At 31.4% G+C, this 17,370-nt stretch overlaps 1 protein-coding gene across 1 annotated transcript; it reads right to left on the bottom strand.

Annotated features, from left to right (window-relative positions):
- Positions 1-5,377: 5,377 nt before the first annotated feature.
- On the bottom strand, positions 5,378-15,896 carry LOC134727771 (uncharacterized). Its single transcript, XM_063592158.1, has 2 exons — positions 15,533-15,896; positions 5,378-5,880 (listed from the first exon to the last, which is right to left on the bottom strand). The coding sequence occupies exons 1-2, from the start codon at positions 15,894-15,896 to the stop codon at positions 5,378-5,380; spliced, it is 867 nt and encodes a 288-aa protein (XP_063448228.1).
- Between the last annotated feature and the right edge of the window lie 1,474 nt (positions 15,897-17,370).

Below are 17,370 nucleotides of genomic sequence, written 5' to 3'. Positions count from 1 at the left end.
CTGCAACATGATAGGCAAAAAATAAAACCGATTGGTCCCAACTTGGTCCTGAGTGGAACAGAAGCTTATTACATGACTTGGTGTTGTGAGCAATTTCTAAGGTGTGATATGACAAAAACGAGTTACTAGTATATTTGATAACATAAATTGGATCCTACTTATTAACCCAATCAGTGACTCCAATTTGTTTCTCCTAAAATTCCAAAATAAGTAAAATTCATTTTAACCAAAATTTCTATGATTTATTATTAGTAGACCAACTTTAAAATTGAGATTTCCCATTTCTCCTAGCCATCCTGTATATTTTCTGATCCCATATACTATTTGCTAATATAAGCGAATGATTAACATCTTTAGTTAGACCTGAGCAGGAATAAAAACCCGATCAGTCAAATATGAGGCTAGCATGCTATCCACTATACCTCTACAAATATGATTCCAACCCAAGACCGTCGCATTTAGCTTGTATAAACAACGTCAAATAAGCCCATCGCACTTCAGCGTATCCAAGAATACACTTCAGCTTTTCTTACAACAAGTAAGCGTCACAATGTCACTATCGCACTTCAGCTTTTTCACCAACGCACTTCAGCGTAGACTATCGCACTTCAGCGTGACCATCGTTAAGGAGTACCATCGCAGTTCCAATTTCTACATATATAATCAAGATTTCTCTAAATACTTATCATACATGTCACCCGCAATCAAAATTTACAACAACTCATTATAACGATTATGACCAATCTATCATCGCCAAATATAATCATTTATGATCACGAATTTAATACGACATGAACTACTAAAAAAATCATAAAATTATCTCAAATTTACTTCTTAATCAAGTATCATCAAATTCGCTAAAATGAGTTGGTGACTGATTTCTGAAACTTTTGTTCCCAAATGTAACAGTACACTTTTTTTTTGCTAAGGAATGAATGCGAAAGGTTGTGCGGCGTTTTACATTTGATATCGCTTTACAGCAAGAACATTTAAAAATGAAAGTTTTTAGCAAATTTATTTGACCATAATATGCATGAAATACTTGTCAAAAATGAAATTAAAATATGATAATAAAGATATTTATAAGATAACTATAAATAATGAATTGTTTTTATCAGATTCCTGTCAATAAACTCATCAATTATACCAGGATTAAAATGCGTGTTTCATCTACAAATTCACTGAAATACAGCATTCTGGCGAAAATTCATAACAGAAAGTCACTAATCAGATGGCAAAATAAAAAAGCTCAAAAGAAGCATCAGTGACACTCGATTCCAGAAAAGGAAAAAAAAAAAGAAGCCGAAAAAAGTACGAAGCTGGAGAGCATAAAATATAATGTATGTCAAATACAACCAGGTAAAGTCTTCCTAAGATAGAAAGGCCTAATTATTTCATTTTTTTTGTGTGAACAGTCAATTATTGTTTATTTCTATATCAATGATAATTTCTGGCACAACACTGAATATGGAAAATCACTTACCACCATATGCATATACATGAAACACGATAACTAATATAAAAACAATATTCTTCGTCATATTTTGTAGAGCAAATGTATGGCTTGTAAATCTCATCTCCTAAAAAATGTATTTACACGGAATATTTGTTATGTATAATTGATAACGATGACGTAGAAAAGATTTAATTAAAAATATATTAATATTGTTCCGATTTCAAAATTCCGATTTCAAAATATAATATTTCGATGGTTTATTTTTCAATTAAATATTTTTTATCCTTTTAATTTTGACAAAGAAGATACATATAATGTTAGATTTTGTTAATTTAGTTATTACTTGTGAACACTCTAGGTTATATCCGCTATTACATGAGCAAATATCAAAATGACTAGTCATATATTGTTTAGCGCAAAAAAGCTTTTAACATTTAAAACTGCATAATTATTAACAATATGATAATACAATTTGAAATAATTTTTAAAACAATTTCCAAGCGTCGAGACAAATACTAGTGAAAGTATTGATTGTATCGACTTAAACTTTTGTTTCAATTCGATATTAAAATGTATAGAATTTTCAAATTCTAAGATTTTTATTGAACAAAATCAATTAAAAACAATAATTTCGTGATTAAACACCAAAATAAACAGAAACTAATAAACTGACACAAACTATATAGATCTAAAATGTTTTGACGTGTTTGATATACAGTAACATGTTTTAGTAACGTATGCGTCGATTAAATACGGGTAATTCATTTCCATTTGCATTTGAAAAACAAATGATTGTCATACTGTTATAAACTCGTACTGTAGCAAACCCTGTAATTTTTGGAAATTTTAAAATCTTACTTTTTTGCAGTTGTGATGCATGTAACTAGTTTAAGATTAGTGAACACATTTTCTACAATTGTGATTTTGAGATGATATTTTATTTTTATTTTGTCCAGTGTTTATTTTTTAGCACAGATAAATCAGTCATAATCAAAGCTTTATACAATTTTATCGAAATTGATTTCTTAATAATTTTCATTCCTATTATCATCTCAATCATTCACGAGCCTGTTTGGTTTCAACATTAGTTAAGAAAGTTCAATTACAAAAAAAAAATACTGAACCCCGAGGAAAGTTCAAAACGGAGAGTCCCTAAGTAAATGACAAAATCAAAAGTTTAAACACGTCAAACGAAATAATAACAAGATCTGTCATATTCCTGACTTGATACAGGCTATCTTATTTAGAAAAAGGTGGATCAAACTTGGTTTTATAGCGATACACATCTTACTTGTATAACAGTTGCATCAATATCCATTATATTGAGACCGATGTGTGAACAATACAAACAGACATCTTCTTTTCCATCACACTAAATAAGTTGTGATACATATCTGAAGGAGCACAAACAATTCAATAAGGACAGATTCCAATAAAAATACTTTTGAAGTAAAGGTATCGAGAGTTCACTACATATTATTCAGTTCTCATTTTTTGTTTTAGGAGGCTGGCTTGTCATGTTTTGGTTTTTTTGTCAGATTTTCGGAATCCTCTGGTCCATTTGAATGCCTTGAACAAATTTGCCCCGTGTCACCCATTTTTCTTTTTGAAATTCTTTAACATTTATAATAATAAGCCATCTTTATTAATTCCTCATCAATATTAACTAGTGTTTTGAAAGTTAATTACTTTGAAACAGAGTTCACTTAACACTGGAACAAATGGTACATATTTAAGATGAATTGTTGTGTTGGAAATGTTGCGATATGTTTAATGATCAAATGGATCGATTATTCATACTTTACTCGGACGTATCTTGTTTAAAAATGTATTTTTGTTTATTTTCTCCTGTTATGCCCTCCATTGTTTTGTATTGCTTGTATATGTGTAATTATTGTTTTCCTCTTGTTACATGTATGTTGGTGTCTCAGTGATCAAATAAAATTGTAAGTTGATGAAAAATTAGGTTGAACATCGATACTATATTTAAAAAAAATAATTTCTATCAGGTTGTTCTTATAAACTATTTATTACTGCGATTCAATGCTAAAGTGGAGTTTGAACTTGAAGAAGTGCGCATTTTTGAACTGATCGAACCTAAGTAAAACATACTTAATTCATTGATAAACTTTCAGATTTTCAAATTATTATAACTTAAGCAAATGCACGACACGTTTGGATTATAATGTGTCAACTTCTTCTTCAACTAAACTCTCGTTAAGAGATGGCAATCATTTATATTGAATACGTTTAACATTTTTTACACCATAAGTGGGATGTATTTCATTTAAATGCTTGCCATTTGTATGTGTAACTCATATATATTTATTTCTAATTTATTAATATTATATCTGGTTAAACATTGTTAAAACAAGCCTGAATTCGCCCGTGTTTTATGTTTAGTTATGTTTAATTATACAGTTCTCAGTTTCTTTTTATGTATATTAAAATAAATAGTTCTCCTTTTCTCCCCCCCCCCCCCCCCCCTAATATATCTATACTATGATTAGGAGGTCACAAATAATTAAAAAAACATTAACATTCGATTTGATGTTTTTATTTTTTAGAACAAAGTCATAGGTATCACACAAATAAAAAAAAAACACTCTGCAAAAAAGGGATAGCATTTTATTTTCTTAGTCACAAAGGTCGAATTAAATAAACTTTAATATTTTTCCATGTAAAAATACAATAATAAACAAACGCTATAATTTCATCTTTTACAATTTAAACTTATCTATTTGTTTTCACTTGTACAGAAGATAAAACCTCCAATAACATGAATAAGCAATGTTTACCAATGTTTTAAACAATAAGGCTAGACTAATTTTAACATTTTGTATAGAATGACCAATCCTGACGACTGATGGTTTGGATTATCTGTCCACTAGACACAAGCTCGCAATCATTTGTTTCCTTATTAAAGTTGACTCCAAGGCAAGCACGGTTCGGAGAACATATGGACAAGCAGATTATTGTGGTGCTTTTAATTGAGGTTGAAAGTAACATCATATTACCATATGTTGTTGGTATACCACAGAAACGTCCGATAAGGAAAGCTAAAAAATGAAGTGATACACCTTTACATGATTGCATTGATTTCCTCTGACCATACATATAACGTTTTGGTAAAATATTTTTTTTATAGGTCCTTAATTTTCTTTCAAATATTCGGATATGAGGTTCATAAGAAAGATAACCTGATAGTCTCGTTTTAATTTTTTTCATATGAAATAAATCAAAATCATTAATAAAAGAGCGACGAAAGAAACCAAAGGGACAGTCAAACCCGTAAATCTAAAACAAACTGACAACGCCATGGCTAAAAATGAAAAAGACAAACAGAAAAACAATAGTACACATGACACAACATAGAAAACTAAAGAATAAACAACACGAACCCCACCAAAAACTAGGGGTGATCTCAGGTGCTCCGGAAGGGTAAGCAGATCCTGCTCCACATGCGGCATCCGTCGTGTTGCTTATGTGATTACAAATCCGGTAAAGAGTCTAATTCGGTAGGTCAAATTCATGAAAGGGAAGGGGATTGTAGTTACGACGTAAGGAACATATCCGATATCATTTGTGAAACGGTTATTCCATAACGGTCAACCAACTCGTAATAAACTATCCTTATTTCTCTTATACAGATTAGTATAGGCCTACCATAATACATAACGAATTGTTTTACACCCGTCAATGAAGACCACAACGTATATGCTCTATTTTTGATTGAGTTCTTCCAGTCATTGAACAATATACAGTTGATAGTGATGTTATAAACCGATCATTGTGAACCAAGACACGCTGATTAACTTAGATACGTTAGAGAATACCAACAATTGAAGGTTTGGCACTGATACTTTATAACTTACTCGAACTCAATGAATTAATGATACAATTATACAAATTACTAGTAGTTCACTTACACGGATATTCTATAGTCCAAAGTCCGTCTGCTCCCCATCCAGTCATGATTCCTACACCATGTATATGTATTGGGTTGGGATCTGTCCATGTCATTACTACTTCTGTTCCGCCATTGGTTTCTTTAAGAAGTGTTAGTTCTCCGTTGAATGTCCATTTCAAAGTTATTGTCCGTTTTTCAGTGCAGTTTAAAATTTCTGGTGTAAAAATAAAAAGAGTGTTCCCAGTGTTGTACTTCCGACGAAAGCTGGACGCTGTGTTATCTGTTCCACCGATACAAATTTCATAAAAGTCTTGCGACTGTAGATTGACTACAGATGATAACAGAATGAATGCATCATGACAAGCTTCGACTCCAAACCTGAACATCTTGTTCTGTGACGGATACAAGTGGTATTCGGACAGATTTGTGTAATAATTAAAAACATCTGGTGTTGAATCAGCATCAATATTACCACTGTTAAAGGTTTGTATTAATATTGCATCTGCACCATTTGCTGGAATTATATATTAATTTAAAGGAGAACAGTAAGTTCAGTAAGACCTTTTTGGTTCTACAAATAGCAGTCTATAAATAAATGTTTCAAACTTTTAGCTATTCATTGGAAAGAAGAGTACTTCTGCTATATAAATACAATTGACATATTTCTGGTACTAACAGCATGCAATCAGTTAACTTACTGAAATTTACACAATTTCAACATTTCAGTGTAATTTTCGAGTTTCCGTTTTTAATGAATTTAGTTATTTTTACTATTCAAATATAACAATATAAGTTGTATTTGATGATGATATATACCATATGTAATGCTTAAGGATACACACGGGTCAATATCATTTTTCACAAAAAAAAACATCTAAAAAGTGAGATTTTTCGGCAGATTTGATAGATTTGTCCTATCTACGCTTGAATCGGACCACTTTGAATTACTACATCTTTCGTCAGACGAACCATGCAAAAATCGGCCCATACCAGACCTACTAATTTCCCAAACATAATAATATTCATTGAACTTGTTTCGGCTTTTAATTGATTTGACTGTAGCTAAACTGATGGATATGTCTTTTTGAAAATTAATAAACATCTTGTTTCCTCAAGACAAACACATTGATACTTAATTTACCTTGCGAAGGGCAGATTTCATTGTTAGAATAAGATGTATTTAAAGTCATTTAAGCAGGATATATCTCTTTGGTATACTTAATCCGTCATTATGGAAACCCGATATAGTATCCAAACATCGAAAAGTGTCATAATTAAAGTTGTGTATCATATGTTGTTTTGATTTGTCTTTGATGACATTGTTACTCTCAATGAAACAGAGACAAATTTGCATTTAGTGACGCATGAGACGTCCCCATTGAACATTAAAAAACTTCATAATATATTGAAACTCATATGAAAGTGGGGCGAAAGATTATAGCTGTACATTTAATCGTTGTATTTTGTCTTACTATATGCATACTCTGACGGAAACTAATGTTTTTTAAACATCAAAATAACATATCCAATGCATTTTCAAATCAAGTCTCTAAAAAACCATTAACAACTGTAGTGTTAAACTCGGGATAGTCTGAAATAAAAATATTGAAAAACAAATACCAGCATATTTTACTATTACAACCATAGCATTTGCACTAAATAATTTGTATTATAACCATTTAGTTTAACTTAACACAAACGTCTAAAACACGTATACGTTAAACTTTTTAATTCTTTATTTTTTTTTCTGAAAAGAGATGATTGTCGGCACTAAATGGTCATACTCCCTAAAACTCCGTCGACAAATGAAATGTATATGCATCCTTATCAAGTAATAAATATTAACCAATTAGTGGCAAACAAAGATGAAGAACATGTATATGTAACATTTGCAAATTCTACAAAAAAAACTTACCACTATAAATAAACAACAGAAGTAACTTGATCGAAACGAAATAAGCAGTCCTTTTCAACTTGAACATTTCTCTTTCTAGAAAAAACTAACCATGCATATTCATTTTATAAGAACTATTTATTTTTCATAAGCAGTTGTTACCATGACGAAAAAATCGAATATTTCCAATACAAATTTAATTGATGGCTTTTATGTTTTGTTTTCAATGTATACAAATGAGATGTATGCAGTATTATCCTTTTGTAAAAAAATACATATATTCATATAAGATATAAATTAAAACAAACGCATCTATTTATTTATTCCTTTTTATATATTTTTTTTCTTAACACTACAGAAACACACCTGAAAGTGTTAACTTTTAATAATATATATAACTTATCGTTCCATAGTTTGACATAGCTTTAATTTTCAAATCTATTCTTATGCTTATAACATTAAACTGCAATCTTTGATAATACCTTTCAAGTATTAGTTTGCAATGATCTGATCTTGAAGTTGATCGATTGAATATCAGTGTTTTTTTTTCAAATCTATTACCGATTATATATATTCATCTGAAAGAAAGAACAAACAAGTATGGTCATACATATATTGTACCTAAAGCAAGCAAACAGAGCAAATAACTAACATAAACTAAACCGATCTGAAAGTAGTTATCAAAGGAATCAGGATTAGTTAGTTTCGGCTACAAAAGACTAATCAGTGACGCTCCTATCAAAACACTTATAAAGCCAAACACCTATAACGTTGCACAGCATCGAGGATTCAAATTTTCAAAAAGTTGTGCAAAATATGGATAAGGTTATTTACACATGGTATAAAAAAATCCTTATTTTTTCGAAGATGGATAAAAATGACCATACGATTGATATTCATATCAACATCGAAGTGCTGAATACTTGACTGGTAATACCCTCAGGGACGAAACGCCCACTAGCCTTGTCATCAATTCAGTGATGTAAAATAATCATCAAAGGTACTCAAAGGCTCATATTAAAATATTGAAAAAGCAAAACAAGTACAAAGTTGAAGAGCATCGAGAATCCAAATTTCCAAAAAGTTGTGACAAACACGGCTATTATAATATTATCCCTAGATAAAAAAAAACCAAGAAATTTATACAAATGACCATATAATTGATATTCATGTCAACATCAAAGTACTGGCTACCGGGAGTGTGATACCCTCGGAGACGAAACGTCTACCAGCAGTGGCTTAAATTTTACCCAAATACTCTCAAGAGTATTGTCTCACCTGATTCCACTTTATGGACTGTATGTTTGAATTTACAGCATGAAAATTACCTATCAGGTCTTGTATGTCTTGGATGAAATTATCTTAGAGGACAGATCAGCAACAATGTATAATTTTAAAAGAGGTACGAAAGATACCAGAGGAACAGTTAAACTCATATATGGAAAATAAGCTGACAACTACTAACTAAAAATGTTAAAAAAGACAGACAAACAATAGAACATATGACACAACATAGAAAGCTGAAGAATAAACAACTCGAACCTCACCAAAAACGAGGGGTCAACACCTAAAAAGGAACAAGCAAACTATGTCTTGATTCATTTCATGTATCGTTTCAAGCGCACATATTTGTAAGAATAAATCATGGTATTATGAATTAAACTACACCCTTTTTTGCTCAAGCCTTCTTAGACATATGCTAAACAACAAAGTACTAGCACTTTGTCAGCATATCTTAGGAAACAACAAGTGAGCCGGTGTTGTACGAGTGTCAAAAAGACAATCTCCATTTAAGTTGCGACACATTTAAAGTTATTTAGGACAAATAGCGGCCTTCTACATGTGTATGTAAACTTTGACTTTCAATCCATTTGACTAATCTGTAGCTTTCTGTGTTACACCAATGCCCCTTCTTCATTTCATAATTATATCACGCCTTCAATGGTTCATATACTCAAACACATTTGATGACATTATCCTCGCTCGGTCTCCCATGAATGGTTATTACGAATGACAAACCAGTAACAAAGTTTTTGTTTCACTAAAAGCAGTTGTTAAAATTTGTCAGCAGAAAATCTTACTCTAACATTGTTTGGTGTAATTTTCAGACTTATATAAAAAAAGAAGATGTGGTATGATTGCCAATGAGACAACTATCCACAAAAGACCAAAATGACACAAACATTAACAATTATAGGTCACCGTACGGCATTCATAAATGAGCAAAGCCCATGCCGCATATAGTGAGCTATAAAAGGCCCTAATACGACAATGTAAAACAATTCAAGCGAGAAATATATCGGCCTTAATCATGTCAAAAAATGAACGAAAAACAAATATGTAACACCTAAACAAACGACAACCACTGAATTACAGGCTCCTGATATATATATATATTTGAAATTTTTTGAGAAAAGAAGACGACCATTGCGATGTTACATTCAACACACAATTTCGTATGCAGTATACAAAAACTAAAGCCCACGGTCAATACTTTGATCTACTTAAATTTTTCTTCATTTTTTGTAATTTTCTACTCATGTCAGTGGGAACATGTTTATGCATAACAAATCAATATATTCTCATTTGTAATATTTCTTTAAAAATGTACCAAGCTTTGTGTTTATAGGAAACACACTCTTTGTTGTTCAGTCTATAATCTTGAATTTGAATTTAAAGTAATGTCCTGGTAAAATATAACTTCTGTAGTAAATTATTTGCATAAATCATCTACCTCTTGATAAACTCAATTGAAATAAGTCATACTACTTATTATCAATGACAGTTTTGTCCCTACATCTTTCTAATTAACTAACATGTGTCTCTCTCTTGAATAAAACTGATTACTGCGTCCCTTCGTTGAACTATTATTCATTATTGTTGATTAGCAAGCTGTCTGATTTGAGATATGCTCTTGTTGCGTTAAAGATCTAATTGCAATTACCGATGTAAAATTAAAAAGCAGCATGGTTAGATTAACATAATTCAGTGAAAATAGATCTTCAATGCAACAAGAGCATATCTCAAACCTAAATATCAGCACAGTGACTTCCGGTAACATGACGATTGCATGAAGTGGTGTTTTTCTACTCTCCGTCTTTCTTAACTTCATTGAAAGCGCAGTTAATAAGTTATGTGACTTATGAGTTAGGTCTTTAATAAAAACAAAAGATGATCCTGAAACTCATTTGAGTGGTCCGAATTCCAGTTGACGTGTAAAAAGAGTTCAGTGGTCGGAAACCAAATTCGAAAACCGATACCTGATGTTCATTTTGACGTTTCTATACTAAACAGTTGATAGTCATGTACCCTAGGGAACCAGAAAGTCATGAGAAATTAAAACAAATGTACAATGTATGCTTTGCAAGTTTGCACCTTAAATTAGAGAGAATGTTGAAATTTAGCGAGCGGAGGTCAAGGGACAATGTAAAAAACCTTTAATCTCATGTAAAACTCATGAAGGGTAGTATAAAAGATGTGCATATCACACGTTTTCCTGATATTGTGGAAACAATATTAATAAAAGAAATGTAACGGTTAAATATGGAGTATTGGGGCCGCAATTTGAACCTGGTAATGAGTTATGTGAGAAGATACCCCTTGGGCGATATGACTAAATTGACTGGTGATTATGTCCGTTTTTTTCTTTGAAAAAGCTCTCGAGATACCAAAGGAGCGCATAGAATGATTGCTGTTCCATACCGTGCATAAGCTACAAGAAAATGAGAACGACTAGACAAATAGAAAGGTATATATTGACAATGCATTTCCCATAGAAACTCCTTTTACGGCTGAGACTGAACCACTTTTATTATAATGTTTTGAAAAAAATCTTATCCTAGAATTCAAAGTTCATATGCACCACAATGTTTTTCAAAGGTCAAAATATAGGGCCGTGCGGCATATTTTCAACGCTTATATGCCCTGAACTTCTCAGATTTTAAACTAGCACTACGTTTCTTAACTACCCCTACCTCGAATGAAGATTACCACAGATTTCAGTGTAAACAATATACACATATTTATTTACTGGTAACATTCCAAAGTTATGTCTCTGTGAAATGGAACACAGAGAGCATTATTGGGAACCAGTATGAAAACAAAATTAATTTTCTATGAATATTCAAGATCACCCAAAAAGGCGCGTGTTTTGAGAAATAGCTGTATTTACAAAGAGCAACCTTTAATAGTCTAATAGCTTGAGACGAAGTTCTGGCTTCTGGAATAAAATTAAAACGTAGAGGTGGTTATCGTGTCGTGCCTGTTGTCCCGCCGTCTGTCGCAAAACAACGATTTAATCTTTTCAATGAAACTCGTGCATTGCCTTCATCTGAACAGATGAAAGTCCACCTAATGTACATTACAAATATGTCTGTTTGTTATGCTGAAAAAAAGCTTTTTAGCAGACCTTCTCTCTGAAAAAAACAACAACTTTAATTACTCAATTTATTCATTTGACTGGGCGGAGTTTAGCCAATTCGCTCACAATAAACAAGTCCATCTATAAATAGGTGTTTTAGGATAAACCCATCAATGAAGTGTCCGGTCATTGTTTTGTAACTTCTTTTGGTGACACTGACTGGTTTATAACGGCAATCATCCCTATCACACTCATCTTCTCATAGACTGTCCTTTTACAAATTAAAACGTTAGCTCCGCCCAATCAGTTGAAATAACATTTGTAATAACTGAATTAAACAAACAAAAAGTTTCAAACAAAACTCATTAGAACTCTCAAAGTATATTTGTTCAGTACTATTTTATGTAATTACTTTGTTTTTTGTGGTTTTTTTGCCATTTCGTATTTTGAAAACATTTCTAAATTCGTTTTTTTTTCTATGTTGTTAAATTATATGTCCTGGTTAATCAGCACATGCCTAATTTGCACATAAGTTGCCCAGGTAGGCATGCGCAAATAAAATCGGATGTTCTGACTCAAGCTATTTAGACAAAAACACTGAACTAAGAAAACATAATATGTGCCTTTCACGAGTATTTAGACAAAATGTTTTCCAGATACGTACCCTTTTTGAACATTTTTTTAAAGGTGACAATAGTTTTCATTAGTTTTAAACGTGGTAACTGGTGGTCTATCATAAAACGCACATGTCATCAGCCTGATCAGGTTTAGTTTAAACATATTTTATTTACTCAAAGTAAAATGGATTGGACACAAGTAAGCGACACTTATGAAGTCCGCTCCGAATGACAATAAATTATAATACAATATTAATATGAGCATGCAATATCAAAATAAACAATATTTTACAAGTCTATCAATTAAGAAAAAAAAATTAAACAAAAATAGATGTAAACATTGAAAACATTGATGATGATGATGATGATAATGATGATGATGATGATGATAATGATGATGATGACGTGGATGTACCGTAAATACATTTTCTACATAACAAGAAATCTCTCAGACCTTTTGATAAATTCGAATACATGTTTGAATATATTCACAGTTTGTTCATACGAGAGATTCGGATTACCAGATGTAAGTAACTTACCATTTAATATAAGGTCATCAGGAAGCCATCTTAGATTATTCATCAGGATTTTTCTCTGGTGTATATATAAAGAGCAGTCGAAAAGGAAATGGTGTACAGTCTCAATGTTCCATCCACAAAAGCAAGAAGGATCAGCAATTATATTGACTCTAAACAAGTCATAGTTTAAGAAATATGAGTAGCATCTGAATTTTGTTAAAATCATATTTAGTTTCCTCGGTCCATATAGAAAGTGCTTTGAACATGTTCTTGGATTAATTTGCACTTCTCATAAGTGCAAATTGGAACCACCCTTTTTTTGTCGTAGAATCATCTAATTTGACAATAATGTACCTCTGGGGATAAATAACACAATACAAAAAAAAATTGGTGTGGCTCGCCAAAGTTTTGTAGGTTGAACCAAACAGATATAATTTGCAATTGAGAGACCGCCAATACCCGGTGTTTTATTAGGTTTCAATTTATAGATGGATATTATACATTCCTCTATTGTCAGGTTTCCATCTCTTTTACGTTTACCTTACAATGTTCTATATTTTTCTCTCTAACTTCTATTTTAAACAGATTCCACCCACATGACACAATTGCTTTGCTTTTTCTATTTCCTTTTTTTCTTTATCTGTCTATCAAAGTATTTATTAATAGTTTTTATGATTTGTAGTTAAGAATACTGTTCTTTAATTTGAAATATTATTTTCTTTAGTTTCATTGACAATGAAGAATTGTAAATAGAATCATTAAGTGATGTGAATATTGAGATATAGCATTGGTTTCATCAGTGTTGAATATTCTTTGTCTCACATCTAGACTATTTAGAAAATAATAATTTTACTAGCTACCTTTTCATTTTTATTCCATGTATTTTGCATACAATTCTAGTGTATTGTTCTCCAGATACCAGAAAGGTTTTCCTTTTAAAACAAAGTGTTTCGCTTATTTGACTTATTTTTGTTGATCTTTTAATTCTTCTATCATTCATAATCAATGCAATTAATATCCCCATCTATGATAATTGTAACAAGACATTTGAATCACACTGAAGGCTTAACTAAAGCTTTGTTAAATAATATATTCCTAACTTCACATGTGTTAGGGCAAAAAGGTTCACAAAAGTGGATATATATTTGTCAATTTCTGTGTAAATAAAAACTGTTCTGCATACTCGATCTACATGTTTGATCTACATATTAATCAATGGCATCCAGCTTATATTTTTTTTTTTTGTGTAAATCGAAACACTCTTAGTCTGTGTATTTTTAAAACCCTAATATAATTTTCCTTAAATTATATGTGTATTGCATTATCAAAAACAATCTGTTTTTCTTAAAAACATAATGTTGCTTTTCTGTAGTTTAACCCAATCTTTCTTCATAGGTTCATTTTATCATATGGATGTCTCTTACCGGAGAACCAAACGTATAGTCAACAAGTGTAAATCAGAACAATACAAAACACGGTTCGTAAAAAATAACGCACAATAAGTCCCCATTACAAACCACCAACTTTTATGTCATAAAACAGTTATTAACTTTGAAAAACATATATATTTGACATGAGACCTATGACCTGTAAGTTATATGATTTTAATGATTTTTCTGTATTCTAGATATATATCTTACGAATTAAACAAGCAACAGGGAGTATAATGCTAAACATAAAGGGTCATCATGGTTTACATTGTTTTATGGCCACTATTTACAAGATAATGTCACTGCTTTATAATATGAAATAGTTCAATCAATATTTACCGATATTTAAAAATTAAAACATTGATTCAGGACAGAATTGTTTTAACATTCTGTAAAGAATGACCGATCCTGACAACTGATCGTATGAATAATCTGTCCACCAGACACAAACTCGCATTCATTCGTTTTCTTATTAAAGTTGATTCCAAGACAAGCACGGTTCAGTGAACATTCGAACAAACAATTCATTCGACTGAGACTAATTGAAGTAGAAAGTAACACCATATTACCGTATGTTGTAGGAATACCACAATAACGTCCAATAAGGAAAGCTACAATAGAAAGCAGAACACCTTTAAAGTAATGAAATTGATAAAATATGACTACACATATACTTATTTTGTTAAGGTTTACATTGTGTAGTTAGTACTTCGGTGTTGACATATATATTAATCATATGGTAACTTTTATATATTCTATTTGCTAAATTATGAATTATTCCAAATACTTAGGATTGTTTTGTATCTCAGGCATATATCATTTAAGCTCTATTAAGCACAACTTTTAAATTGTTGGCATATATTTGGAGAAATCTTGAGCTTTCCTATATTCCGTCTGCATTTACAGTTATTGAAGGAAATATATTATTTTAGTCCTATTTAGCACAATTTTGTACTTGTTTGTTTATTACAATTTTAATCTGAGCGTCACTGAGGAGTCTTATGCACACAAAACGCGCGTCTTGCGTATAAGCTTAATAACCTAGTACATTTGATAACTCATCAAAGAGGGACGAAAGATACCAAAGGGACAGTCAAACTCGTAAATCTAAAACAAACTGACAACGCCATGGCTAAAAATGAAAAAGACAAACAGAAAAACAATAGTACACATGACACAACATAGAAAACTCAAGAATAAACAACACGAACCCCACCAATATTTCTTTGGTCAAACAAATTCAACTACATTGTATTTCTTGTTTTATAGATCTTCACTATAATCATTGTTTTTGTTATATACATTATGAATCAATAATACAATCTTATTTTGAATGGATCAGCTTACATGAATGTTCTAAAGTCCAACCTCCGTCTGCTCCCCATCCAGTCATGATTCCGACACCATGTATGGGTATTTGGTTGGGATCGGTCCATTTCATTACTACTTCCGTTCCGCCATTGGTTTCTTTAAGAAGGGTTATTTCTCCATTGTCCATCCATCTCACAATCAGTGTTCTTTGTTCAGTACAGTTTAAAATATCAATTGTATTAATCTGGTGAACGTTCCCAGTGTTGTATTTCCGATGGATATTTGTCACTTTGTTGTTTGATCCACCAATACAAATTTCATAAAAGTCTTGAGACTGTAGGTTGACTGCAGATGATAAGAGGATAAATGCATCATTACAAGCCTCTACTCTAAACCTCATCAACTGGTTTCGGGACGGGAACAAGTAGTATTCCGACAGGTTTGTATAGTAATTAAAAATATCTGGTGTTGAATAAGCATCGATATTCCCACTGTTGAAGGTTTGTATTAATACTTCATGTGTACAATATACTGGAATTACAAAAATTGTAATTTTCTTTTTTTATAATCTTTAAAGAACGTGTTCTGGTGTTCATTTTGCTCGAACAAATTCGATGAATGAGTTATTTAGATATACTGATTTTATTTTAGCTTATGCTATTGATAAACCCTTAAACGTGTTCAATTATAATTTAGGAACTATAAATGATATATTTATTTTAATATAAAATCTTTGTACTGTCGAAAAACTAAGGATTTTCTTACCCCAGGAGTAGATAACCGTAGCCGTATTTGGCACAATTTTTTGGAGTTTTTGGTCCTCAATGCTCCTCAACTTTGTATTTGTTTTGGCTTTTTAACTTTTTTGATCTGAGCGTCACTGATGAGTCTTATGTAGACGGAACGCGCGTCTGGCGTACTAAAGTATAATCCTGGTACTTTTGATAACTAATTACATACTAGTGCCTACAAAGATGAAATTAAAATGTGTTCATACGCTTTGATATTGTTCCAATTGAATGTACTAACGTTTTGTAATAAAAAAAAAAGGTGGTAAAACAACGGACCTTATTAAAAGATATTAAAAAATTATGCCATCATTGTGCAAACTGTTGTACAAGTCAAAGCGAACCCATAGTATGAAAGATTAGATAAACTGAACGGAAAAGGGACCAGAGCACATTGAAATGTTTCTAAAATAATATTTATTATTCTAAATAATAATGATGTTCTTATCCAAGGCAGGAACATAGCCGTATTTGTCACAACCTTTTGGAATTGTTGGTCCTCTTTAACGTTGTACTTGTTTTGACTTTCAAACTTTTTAGATCTGAGCGTCACTGGTTAGTCGTGTATGGACGAAACGTATTTCTTGCGTTTTCAACTTTAAATCTGGAAACTCTTGTTAGCAATCATTCGTGTGTGTTTCTGTCCTATTGTTTCTCCCATTTATTTGCATTGCATTATTGTCATGTAATGTAACATTTCAATGTGAAATTTGATATTGTCATTCAGGCGAGAAGTGTGGCATGATACAAATCCAGGTTTAACTCATATTTTTTTTAAATGCCCCGTACAAAGTCCGGAAAATGGCCATTACGTTATATAGTTCTTGTGTATGTTACATTTTAATGTCGTGTTTCTGTTATGTCGTAGTTCTTATATATTCAGCGTTATCTTTAGTTTTTGTTTATAACCCGGATTTGTTTTATTTTTTTGTCATAAATAATGAAATTCTACAAGATCACGAATTTATCTTTCTTTTTTTTGTATTAACATCAACGAAAACGAAGAAATTCTATTGTCATTGAACTGGAAACAAACTATCACCAAAACTCCGTCTAAAGAACGATATAAAGCTGGATCATCAATAT

Source organism: Mytilus trossulus, chromosome 8, assembly GCF_036588685.1.
Source record: "Mytilus trossulus isolate FHL-02 chromosome 8, PNRI_Mtr1.1.1.hap1, whole genome shotgun sequence".
NCBI classification, from domain to species: domain Eukaryota; kingdom Metazoa; phylum Mollusca; class Bivalvia; order Mytilida; family Mytilidae; genus Mytilus; species Mytilus trossulus.
The sequence above is the reverse complement of the archived record's forward strand: the minus strand, read 5'-3'. Positions and strand labels throughout refer to the sequence as shown.